At 40.5% G+C, this 12,867-nt stretch overlaps 1 protein-coding gene across 1 annotated transcript in view; it reads left to right on the top strand.

Moving 5' to 3' along the window:
• Window positions 1–12,867, top strand: part of LOC127659315 (E3 ubiquitin-protein ligase MYCBP2-like) — a 171,533-nt gene that overhangs the window by 149,593 nt on the left and 9,073 nt on the right. The window contains 13 exon segments of the mRNA XM_052149082.1: window positions 48–204; window positions 289–513; window positions 690–755; window positions 951–1,190; window positions 3,770–3,859; window positions 3,952–4,032; window positions 4,582–4,848; window positions 5,219–5,502; window positions 6,736–6,832; window positions 6,988–7,107; window positions 8,365–8,466; window positions 8,569–8,697; window positions 8,782–8,914. Coding sequence (XP_052005042.1) covers window positions 48–204; window positions 289–513; window positions 690–755; window positions 951–1,190; window positions 3,770–3,859; window positions 3,952–4,032; window positions 4,582–4,848; window positions 5,219–5,502; window positions 6,736–6,832; window positions 6,988–7,107; window positions 8,365–8,466; window positions 8,569–8,697; window positions 8,782–8,914 — 1,991 coding nt within the window.

Genomic DNA, 12,867 nt, shown 5'->3' with positions numbered 1-12,867 from the left:
ATGTATTAGTTTAACAGTGACTCTAATTTGTTCTCCCGTTTCATCAGGTGTTGGAGCCTCAAATTCAAACAGTCGGATCATCAGTTCCTGCACCAGAGTAACGTGTTCCACCACATCAACAACATCCTGTCGAAATCAGATGATGGGGACAGTGAGGAGAGCTTTAACATCAGTGTACAGTCAGGATATGAAGCAATCAGTCAGGTGGGATCTACTTCATCTGGGTTCTTTAAGAGCATTGACTTGCTGCCTTGCTGCACATATTAACTTGGCTCTTCTTTATGGCAGGAACTGTGTGTGGTGACCTGTCTGAAAGATCTGACTAGTGTGGTGGACATTAAAACATCCAGCCGACCAGCCATGATCGGCAGCCTGACTGATGGCTCCACTGAGACGTTCTGGGAGTCTGGCGATGAAGATAAGAACAAAACTAAGAGCATCACTATCAGCTGTGTCAAAGGCATCAATGCATCCTACGTCTCTGTCCATGTAGACAACTCCCGTGACATTGGAGTGAGTTTACCATCCTTGTGCTTCAACATAATGAATGCTCTACATGCGTTATGTTGGCTTGACAACTTCATCCAACTTTCCTTGTCTACTTTATTTGATTTCAGTGATTTTCAAATGAATGTATGTATCAGTAAACAGCAAATGATTTATATCATCTGTGCTCTCTTTTCTATCAGAATAAAGTGACGTCAATGACATTCCTGTGTGGGAAGGCTGTGGAAGATCTCAGCAGGATTAAACAGGTAAGAGTCTATATGTTTGTCTGTTGAATTTATGTTATAGTCAAAGAGTTGACCAATGCAGTAAACTCCATGTCATGGGGAAGCAACTGAAAGTGTAATAATGAAATCATGTCTGCATGGAAATGTCAATCACAAAACCTGCATCTGGGTCCCTACGTGGTGATTTTTCACTTAATGGACTTTTTGATGTGTCAGATTGACTTGGACTCGAGACACATGGGCTGGGTAACCAGTGAGCTGCCAGGAGGAGATCACCATGTGATCAAGATCGAGCTGAAGGGTCCTGAGAACACACTCAGGGTGCGGCAGGTGAAAGTGCTCGGCTGGAAAGAGGGTGAAAGCATCAAGATTGCTGGGCAGATTTCAGCAAGTGTTGCCCAGCAGAAGAACTGTGAGGCTGAGACACTGCGTGTGTTCCGCCTTATTACCTCGCAGGTGAGTTGAAACTAACTGAAAACCACTCTTAACCAGGTCACTAAGGTTGTTTTCACTCTTGTTCTTATAAAACCAAATTCGATTGTACCCCTATATTCATACCCCTATTCCAATGATTCAAAAGTTTACATTCACTAAGTTAACTCTGCCTTAAAGCAGCTTGGAAAATTCCAGAACATTATGTCAAGCCTTTAGGCAATTAGCTAGTTAGATTCTGATAGGCTAATTGGAGTCAGCTGGAGGTATATCTGTTAATGTATTTTGAGGCCTACCTTCAAACTCAGTGCCTCTTTGCTTGACATCATGGGAAAATCAAAAGAAATCAGCCAAGACCTCAGAAAAAAATTGTGGACCTCCACAAGGCTGGTTCATCCATGGGAGCAATTTCCAGACGCCTAAAGGTACCACGTTCATCTGTACAAACAATAGTATGCAAGGACCACGCAGCCATCATACTGCTCAGGAAGGAGACACATTCTGTCTCCAAGAGATGAACGTAGTTTGGTGCGAAAAGTGCAAATCAATCCCAGAACAACAGCAAAGGACCTTGTGAAGATGAAGAGGAAACGGATAGACAAGAATCTATATCTACAGTAAAACGAGTCCTATATCGACATAACCTGAAAGGCTGCTCAGCAAGGATGAAGCCACTGCTCCAAAACTCAAAAAGCCAGACTACAGTTTGCAAGTGTACATGGTGACAAAGATCATACTTTTTGGAGAAATGTCCTCTGGTCTGATGAAACTAAATTTGAACGGTTTGGACATAATGACCATCGTTACGTTTGAAGGAAAAAGGGTGAGGCTTGCAAGCTGAAGATCACCATCCCAACCGTGAAGCATGGGGGTGGCAGCATCATGTTGTGGGTGTGTTTTGCTGCAGGAGGGACTGGTGCACTTCACAAAATAGATGGCATCATGAGGAAGGAAAATTATGTAGACATATTGAAGCAACATCTCAAGACATCAGCCAAGAAGTTAAAGCTCAGTCGCAAATGGGCCTTCCAAATGGACAATGACTCAGAGTATACCTCCAAAGTTGTGACAAAATGGCTTAAGGACAACAAAGTCAAGGGATTGGAGAGGCCATCACAAAGCCCAGACCTCAATCTGATAGAAAATTTGTGGGCACAACTGAAAAAGTGTGCGAGCAAGGAGGCCCACAAACCTGACTCGGTTACACCAGTTCTGTCTGGAGGAATGCGCCAAAATTCCAGCAACTTATTGTGAGAAGCTTGTGGAAGGCTACACAAAACGTTTGACCCAAGTTAAACAATATAAAAACAAGGCTACAAAAAAACAAAGTGTATGTAAACTTCTGACCCACTGGTATGTGATAAATTAATTAAAAGCTGAAATAAATCATTCTCTCTACTATTAAATTATACATTTCACATTCTTAAAATAAAATACTGACCCTAACTGACCTAAGACAGGGAATGTTTTCTACGATTAAATATCTGGAATTGTGAAAAACTAAATGTAAATGTATTTGGCTAAGTTGTAGGTAAACTTATGAATCAACTGTAGTTATGAAATCTGACTGGCTGCAAAATTCGATCACAAGTGGTCAAAGGAGAATCTCTTGAGACCACTTTTTCAATCTGAATCCTGTTTGCTGGTTTGCTCCTGAGTTTGCAGGAACAATTTCATACCAACAAAATTAATTCAACACTGATGTCTAATAGGAACATGTAGAAATATTTATTTCCTGATACATTGTGGTCTTCAGTTGATATCAGTTCTTAAATCCCAAGATCGATCTTTTACTCTATGCGCAACACTACCACAGTGAGAGGAAATAACTTGCTGGTAAATGTTCAGATTTCACTCCCCAGTGATTTTTTAGTATAGTGGGGATGAAGTTCAGCACCAAAATAATTTTTTACAGCATTTTAAGAGTAAAGGTTTGGTTTGAGGCATTCTGTGTAATGTGTCAAAAGACGAGGTCCACATAACTAATCATTGAATAATATAATTTCTGTTCTTTACAGCCAATTGTTATTTAATTTAATTCTAATCATGCACATTTGATGAAGCCATTTAAGTTTCTTGTTATGCACCCATTTACAGACGCTCTTTATAGAACAGCCGGTTTTCTTAATGAGACAGTACCGGTTTTAGCGCGTGCTCAACAAATCACTTTATAATATCATTTTTATTGATGGAATACATTAATTTGTTCATTTTTAAAAAGCTAAAATATAAACAAAATGTTGAAAAACTAATAAAATAAAATTAGTCAAATTAATATTTTTGTAATTTACCTAGTTATAAGGTCCCCAGTGTTATTAACAGCATTATCTGGGAGAGAATTTCTTTCATATGTAAGCAAAAGGGACTTTAAAATATACCCATATGAATCGAAATCTGAGTCGAATCGATAGTTTGACAAACGGAATCGTATCGAGAGTTTGACAATCAGAATTGCATCGTGAAATCTGTATCAATACCCAGCCATAATTTCTAATAGATTTGGGTTCACAACAAAAGCTCTAGTGTGAAATCAACTTTAAAAATTCTAATCAAAATATTATTTGAGGGACTGCAAATATAATAGTCTTTTTACATTTGTGTAGGTATTTGGAAAACTAATTTGTGGGGACGCAGAACCAACACCAGAACAAGAGGAGAAAAACTTGCTCTCATCACCTGAAGGAGAAGACAAGGTCAGTACCATCATCTGCAGTGTTTGGCAGCTCACTGCAACCATTCCCCAATGGGCTGTCAAGTGCTAAAGCAATAGCTGTTTTGTCTTCAGGCTCCATCTGATGCAGACTTGAAAGAGCACATGGTTGGCATTATATTTAGCAGGAGCAAGCTGACCAACCTTCAGAAACAGGTAAGATTACCAAAACCTCTGTGTTCTCTGGTTCTGGCTCTGTTCCAAAACCTGTTGTGCTTCCTTTGTAGGTAGCATTTTGAGGGATCACAGTATTTTGCTCCCGACGCAATAGCTGTTCTAAGTAGTGGGCAACAGGATTATGCTGCCTTCTAAGATACGTTGTTTAGGCCAAATTCTAACGCTGCATTGCAGATATTCTTCACATGAAACGCAATGACATGACTAAGAGGAGGTCAGTAAAAAAAACTCCATCCCAGATGGTGGACAGAGTGAAGATTCTATATTTACTTCACATGGTATCAAAAATACAGATTTCAAAAGTTTAGTCTAATTACAAATGGAACGTTACCCAAATATTTGTGTTTGTATTGAAACTGTATTGAAGTCAATTGTGAGTCTATTCTCCTGGGCGCTTCACACAAGGAGCGCAATTTGTAAGGTTGACAGAGTTGCTGCCTATGCAGGGCATCCAAATTGGTTACTTGTGAGAATCCATTTGAGTTACTGTTCCTCTTTGAGTTGCCAGAATACTGTTTGCCTCCACAGGTATGTGCTCATATTGTCCAGTCCATCCGTATGGAGGCCACACGTGTGCGGGAGGAATGGGAGCACGCCATCTCCAGCAAGGAGAACGCAAATTCTCAGCCCAGTGATGACGACGCCTCCTCTGATGCTTACTGCTTTGAGCTGTTGTCTATGGTGCTGGCCTTAAGTGGATCTAACGTTGGCCGGCAATATCTGGCCCAGCAGCTTACCCTGTTGCAGGACCTCTTTTCCCTGCTTCACACTGCCTCACCACGTGTCCAGAGACAGGTTTGTGTTTCTCACATTTCTTTTCTTTTGCTAACAAACTTTCTTTTGAATCAGTTTTTCAGTGGAATCTACTCGCAAAGCGATTTCTAAATCACCCGACTGCAAAGAAAACAGATAGTCCAGCCCCAAACACACACCAGTTATGATGATGTCTGGCTGCTCAGACAAACAGCAATGCTTTGATTGTGCTGTTACATTTGGGAACACTATTGAAAGAATGAAATAAGTCAGACTTCCCAGTGCGATGCTAAAGGCTTGAAATAATGTTCTGGAATTTTCCAAGCTGCTTAAAGGCAGAGTTAACTTTTGAATCATTGGAATAGTGATGTAGACAATTGTGTCTTAACTATTGATTGTTCTTGCCACACAGGTGACATCATTGCTCAGACGCGTTCTTCCTGAAGTCACTCCTATGCGCTTGGCCAGTGTCATTGGTGTAAAGGCCCTGCCACCGGCGGACATCAGCGACATCATTCACTCCACTGAGAAGGGTGACTGGACCAAGCTTGGCATTTTAGACATGTTCCTAGGCTGTATTGCCAAGGCCCTCACAGTGCAGCTCAAAGCTAAGGGCACCCCTATAGTGGGCACAGCTGGCATGGCTGCAGGAAAAGGGGTCACTACAGTCACTCTGCCCATGATTTTTAACTCAAGGTCAGTATGCCATGCTGTTATGCATGCATATTTATGAAAAACAGTCATTGTGTCAATTGTAAAACTGCATCTAGAACGTCATATTTACATTTTGGTGGTTTAATGCGAAAAATATTTCACATATGTGCTGCCGCGTTAAATTCTAGAGTTAAAAAACGTCACACATCCTAGAAATTTTAATACTTGATATACTTGATGAAAAAATTCCCACTTAACAATAGGTCAAAGTTGTTTGAAGATGCGTAAGACGCAGCGACTTAGTCGCAATGCTGTAATTAATCTGTTTAGATGTCTTAGATTTAAAGGCTTAGTTCACCCTAAATTGTTTACTCACCCTCATGATATCCCAGGTGTGTATGACTTTCTTCCTTCAGCAGAACACATTTGAAGAAAAATAGAAATATATCTCATCCATTTATCTCTAGTGTTTAAAAAAATTTATTTTAAAGTGAAACAATCGATTTTGGTGCAAATTAGTCAATATTTAAGTACTTTTTAACTAAATTGAGGCGCATGTGAAACACCCGGAAGATCAGTGCTGTTTACATGTGAGGAGGAATGCTGTACAGAAGCTTCGTTGGTTTTGGTTTAGAGATGTATTTATCTGCTTTTTTTACTCACTATGGTGCATTTGTGTGCTTATCCTGGATGTCTCAACCCAGAGTCGAATGTGAGATTACTTCAGTAACATGCCAACGTGAATATGTCACACGAGAGACCATGTGAGGACCACGGATGCAATGGTTTATAGTTAAAAAGTACATAAATATTTATCTTTTTGGCACCAAAAGCAATTTTTTAGCTTCTGAAGACATTAATTTAGCCACTGGTGCCGTATGGATGACATTTATGTGGACTGTCTGTGATTTGTGGAGCTATTCTATTTTTCTTTAAATGTGTTTTGCTGACAAAAGAAAGTCATACACCTCTGGGATAGCATGAGGGTAAATGATGAGACTATTTAAATTTTTGGGTGAACTATCCCTTTAAATCAATTCAATTTAAACCCATATATATTTAGCATTTCCTAATAAAGTTACCTTTTTATTGAAAATAGATTCATTTCTTCGGCAAAGCCAATTTTTACTTGAATTGGGCACTTGCCGCGTGTTAACGGGCTAATGAAAAAAGCTAAATTATGAGATAATAATAAAACAGGTTTGTTTCCTTTGGCTTGGTTTTAATATTTTGTTAGTAAACTTTTTGTTGTTCTTTGTATATGTGTTCGTGTAGCTACATACGACGTGGAGAGAGTCACTGGTGGATGAAGGGCTCCACCCCACCACAGATCGCTGAGATCATCATTAAACTAGTCAAAGACATGGCTGCTGTGAGTAATAATCCTGAATCCCAATCCTCATTTTAAGCATATCCAGTTGACTTTACTGTTCAGCTGAATGAGTATGAACGATCAAATATATAGTCTTGCGCTGCACAATGTTGTCATCTTAAATAGTCCATCATTTACATGTGTTTGTACTCCAGGGGCATCTCTCGGATGCCTGGTCCAGGGTGACTAAGAATGCAATAGCTGAGACCATCATTGCCCTCACTAAAATGGAAGATGAGCACCGTTCTCCTGTGCGCTGCATCGCCACCACTCGGGTATGACTCAGAGCTTTTGTTTACAAGTTCCAAGGATGCTATGATAAGTGCTTCTAGGGACAAACTAGCCATAGGATTTGCCAAAGTTTTCGAGGTTCATGGCTAACCCTAACTGTAACTTGGGAAGCTGTTACCACTTCTCGTTTCAGTATTATTTTTTATTTATTTACTTTTTTCTTTTTAAATGTATACTGGAACTGATTGTCCATGAAGAGCTTCATTCTTGGGATGCATATAGAACACCATACTATGGCCACATCCACACTAATGGTTGTTTCATTAAATGTGTTTCAACTGACAACATATTAAGGCAGATTTACACTTAACGAGCACTTTATTAAGAACACGTGGTCCTAATAAAGTGCCAACATGTTCTTCTACTGTTGTAGCCCATTTGCCTCAAGGTTCGACGTGTTGTGCATTCTAAGATACTATTCTGCTCACTATAATTGGCAGCATTGTTACCGAGGGGTTATCTGAGTTACCAAAGCCATTATGTTAGCTCAAACCAATTTGGCCATTCTCTGTTGACCTCATCAAGGCGTTTACGTCCACAGAACTGGTGCTCATTGGATGTTGTTTTCCTTTTCTTTTTTTTGCCCCATTCATTGTAATATCTAGACTGTTGTGTGTGAAAATCCCAGGAGATCAGCAGTTACAGAAATGTTCAGTCCAGCCCGTCTGGCACCAACAATCATGCCAATGTCAAAATATCTGAGATCAAATTTTTCCCCATTCTGATGGATGATATGAACATTAACTGAAGCTCCTGACCCGTATCTGCATGATTTTATGCATTGCGCTGCTGTCAAGAGCAGTAACTAGCTCTATATGCTAGTATTTGGCTGTGTACTCGCAGAACAACTGAGAAACACCAAATGCAGAACTGTAAATGCAAAGCAACCCAGAGCTTACTGTATAGGTTCAACACAGAACTGTAAATTGGCCTTCAGTGTGGTCGTTGCCTAAAATACTTTCACGAACGATTGACTTTAATGTAACAAGTTCTTTAAGTGCAAGATTGTCAAATTAGTCTCAAACTCAGAAGTTATCAGCTTAGGTATTCTTAAGGCTCATGAGACTTAAATCAGTGTGATTACTGACTGGTTGTGCATGTGACCATTAGTAGTTGAATCAGATTTGGCCAGAATAAGCTGTGATGTAGAAATGCAGGTAGTGAAAAGTCTAGATTCGCAACACTAATGTGCTAAATCATATTAAAACACTATGTAAAGTTGTTGATTTTCCTCTTTTCAGCTGTGGCTGGCACTGGCCTCGCTGTGTGTGCTGGATCAAGACCACGTGGACCGATTATCCTCAGGCCGTTGGATGGGTAAAGACGGGCAGCAGAAGCAGATGGTACATCACACTGGCACAATACAACACAATTAATGTAAAATTACATTAGTCATTCTTCTGACAATTGGTTCCTCACCTCTTTACCCTGATGTTTATTCACAGCCTATGTGTGATAACCATGATGACGGGGAGACGGCAGCCATCATTCTGTGTAGTGCATGTGGAAACCTTTGCACTGACTGTGACCGCTTCCTGCATCTGCACCGGCGCACCCGTACCCACCAGAGACAGGTCAGTCTAAACGCACACACACACTGATTTAATCAGTGTCATGGGGATCGATGATGGTTCATAACACATTTTATTCATGTGCAGGTGTTTAAAGAGGAGGAGGAGGCCATTAAGGTGGACTTACATGAAGGCTGTGGCAGAACCAAACTCTTTTGGCTCATGGCATTGGCTGACTCTAAGACCATGAAGGCCATGGTGGAGTTCCGTGAGCACACAGGTGGCAAATCCTTATTCCTTAGGAAAGAAAAAAGAAAAATATGTACAGATAGTGGAATTTCCTTTTATTGGGGCATTTTTTTCTAATTATATTAAAAACACAGCATGTCATCCAAGTCATAAACTTCAATGGAAACATTTGGATTGATATCAATTCTCAATTAGAACATTTATGTCTGTTACCTATTAAATCAAAGCAGATACAACTTGTAGGTAATTCACAAGATCATAACACAAACACTTTTATATATTTACGGATACATGTTTGGATACATTTGAAATTACAACTCTATAATGTTCACTGTCATGGTAGATTTTTAGATGCATAAATATAGAATTGCAATTAAATGTGCATTTTTATATCTATTTTCCCTTTGCTGTGTATTATGTAATCTGTGAATTTAAAGAGAACCACATGAAGTATTAATGTCTTAAAGGGATACTTCACCCAAAAATGAAAATGCTCTCATCATTTACTCACCCTCATGCCATCCCAGATGTGTGTGACTTTCTTCAACAGAACACAAATGAAGATTTTTAGAAGAATATCTCAGAACTTTAGGTCCATACAATGCAAGTGAATGGGTACCAAAAGTTGTTAAATCAATACCTTCAGAAGCAATATGATTGGTGTGGGTGAGAAATAGAACAATATTTGAGTCTTTTGTTTTTCTTTTTTTTTTTACTATAAATTCTTCTTCCTGTCCAGTAGGTGGCGATATGCACAACAAAGAGTGTGAATTTTTTTTTGAGGATTTTAGAGGATTATTTTTATGCTTCCTTTAGCTTCAAAATTTGGCACCCATTCACTTGCATTGTATGGATCTACAGAGCTAAAATAATCTTCTAAAACTCTTCGTTTGTGTTCTGCAGAAGAAAGTCATGCTCATCTGGGATGGCATGAGGGTGAGTAAATGATGATAGTATTATTTTAACATTGGTGTAAAAGCTAATTTTTTTTTTACCTTTAAAAGTCTGACCGCAGTAAAATGACTTGAAATTGAAGAATTTAGAACAGAAATAAATTGCCATTGTGGAATATTTTAATATTCATTATCATTAATTGCAAACATTTTTATGACAGTCAAAATTTCATAATCATGTCAGCCCAGTTTCTGCCCCTGAAGTGCGCTAACCGCTAGTTTTTTTTTTATTCATTTGAAAGTTGCTGCTCGTCCACTCACAGCTTTCCATGAGGCTGTTTTCCTATTTATGTCTCTATAAACGCTCAAAGAAACGTTATATGTCAGGAGGAATTTCAGCAACATCAAGTATATTCGTCTCCATGTTGTTTTTGACTACATACAATTTAGTGTTATTTGATTGGTTGTGAATAAATTCAGCTTTGATTGGTCAGGAAAAAGTGGCAGCCGCGGAGAGATAAAATATTTCTATCTTGTGCAGTGTGATCCGCAAGCAGTTGTGCACAACAAAGTGGCAGATTTTTCTTGAATGAGCTTGGAAAGCACCGCCGCTTCGACTGCCACCTCTCTCTCATTGAAAATAAATAGGAAAAGTGCGTTGACTGCATCCGTTTTTAGACCACATTTTATTGTCCAAATAACTGATGTCGGCTGGTCAAACACATGCGCACCAAAACAGATGAAAACATCGATTACACAGACCATAGAAGCAGTTTAAAGTTGCCAATTCAGATTGTACAAAGAACTATATGCAACCATTTTAAATATTTTGTCCATCAAAACATTCTAACAAACTCTAGACCGCTGTCAAATGCAACACCTCACATGGCCACAAAATGATGTTTCATCACACTCGTATTAAAAACATTCAGTCAGTGAACCTAATAATTAATAAATTGAAAGAGGGTTGCAAACATCAGAAATATCCACAGTCACTGACATTAATTAATGAATGAATTGAATACAACAGGCATACTGTTTTTAGACTCATTCAGTCTAAAAGCTGTTTCTTTTTCTAACTTCGCTACGTGTTTCACTATGGGAATCGCTTTGGGTGTGACCACTACAGAAGCTTCTATGACACCACGTCTGTCCTTGACAGATAGGTCGACCTGTGACCAGCACCCCCCCCCCCCATATATCTCCTAGGTCAACCCCTGCAGAAGTCATTTGCGCTTTCTTCCCATGAGGGACTACAGCAAGCTCTCTCAGCAAATCTAGATTCTTCGCTGATTTCGCATATCGGTTCAACGGACGGACTGTCATTGGAATCTGTCACCGAACGCGAGGTCGGTTGGAATGGATTGTGTTCGGTGACATCTTTTAAAAATTTGCTCAGCTAAAATTTAGAACAGTGTCCAAGTCAAGGTGAGCTATTCTGTCCAGCCTATCTCGAACTAAATTACAATGTTAAGAAAATTTGGGCATCAGGTCAACTCCAGGCTTTACACATCAAGGCGAGCCTTTAACACTAACAGGCTGGTGTTGTGACAGTAGTCTTGGGATTATAACTTCACTCTTCAGCCATTATGTCGACAGTCATCACCCTCACCAAAGGGAATGAATCGAAGAGCAGAGAGGTTGCATCCTGCCCGTGTCCATCGTCATGTGGAGCTACCATCACCAGCCCAGGACGCCGAAGGAGCAGAGAGAGACCTTTACGACGGGAAAAGGTTGCCACCTTCTTAACCCACTGCGAGACAAATCATGCCCACCGTGCTGGCTTGCATGAAGGACATGTCCAGCCATTTGTCTAGCCCCCTTTAGAGCAAGTTCCCTGACAGGGGATATTCTAAGTTGGAGATTCAGGGAATGGGAGAGCTGGGGTTGATTGGACACCTAGCGGTAGTCTTCAGTGTCCTATCATTTCCACCCAAACGGTGCTTTATTTCTGCTTTCTCTCAGATTTCACAGCCAAGTAAGATGGAACTGCTGACCACGTCGATCTATCAGAGGATGTATAAATATGCGGTGCAGTCGGTGTGCTCACTGAACGCATTGACTTTACTGTCAGCATACCAGGCAGAGATTTTGGAGGAGACGGTGCGACAACAAGACACTGGAGTGCCAAACCCGGTACTCTGGGATGAACTTTTTGTGGTGAACAATTAAATTCTGTACTTTTCCCAGGGCACATTTCAGGGCTATGGCTGTGCAATGGGCTTGGCCGTGTCAAGTGAGAGAGCATTATGTCTAAACCTGTCAATTTTGGGCAACGCTCAGAAAGCAGAAGTCATGGACGTAGCTTACGACCCCACTAAGGGTCTGTGCCAGAGGAGGTGGGGATTCAGCCCCCTCTTTTTAGGTTCTGTAAGGGCCCTCTCTGTAAGTTCTCCTCAAGTTCAGAGACACGAGGGAAATCAGAGTTTTGTTGAACAGTGTCGCTAATCACTCACACTGTCTTTTCAAGCACCTCACAGTTCAGGGGAATTGATAATAAAGAATGTATTACCGCATCCAGGCCACGGGCTAAGGGCGATATGCTCTCCCAGTTCGGAAAACATAAGAGTGAAAGATGCACTATCGCAGCCAGGCTGAACAGCCGAGGTAGATATGTTCCAAAAAAAACTAAGAAATGAAGAACGCTTCCCTTGTATCACCACTGGGGGAGCGGTCGCTCCTTCAGTAGGAGTGTGTTTGTGACAGTGATGACGTCATCACCGTGCAACGCCAGCAGGGCGGAAGGGTACAGGGGGCCTCTTTCAGCCCACATAGACAATTGCCGCACATGCGCAGTTCATATGTGGGTTATAACTATGGTTTCTCAAGGATAAAGGCTACAATTCGCTATGAAACCACCCAGATTCAATGGAGTGAAAGTTTTGGTGGCCGAGGGAGTGTCGGCTCATGTCCTGAAGGCCGAAATCGAAACTTTGTAATACAAACATACAATCAGAATAGTGCTAGAGGAGGAGAGCTGTCAGGGTTTTACTCCCGTTACTTTGTGATTCCAAAAAAAGAGAGCACATCTTTCCACCCTATTTTGGATCTTTGTGTGTCAAACAAGCACCTATGAAAGTTTTCATTCAGA

The sequence above is a fragment of the Xyrauchen texanus genome, chromosome 18 (genome assembly GCF_025860055.1).
Source record: "Xyrauchen texanus isolate HMW12.3.18 chromosome 18, RBS_HiC_50CHRs, whole genome shotgun sequence".
In the NCBI taxonomy this organism is placed as follows: domain Eukaryota; kingdom Metazoa; phylum Chordata; class Actinopteri; order Cypriniformes; family Catostomidae; genus Xyrauchen; species Xyrauchen texanus.
Note: the sequence above shows the minus strand (reverse complement) of the source record. Positions and strands in the feature narration are given on the sequence as shown.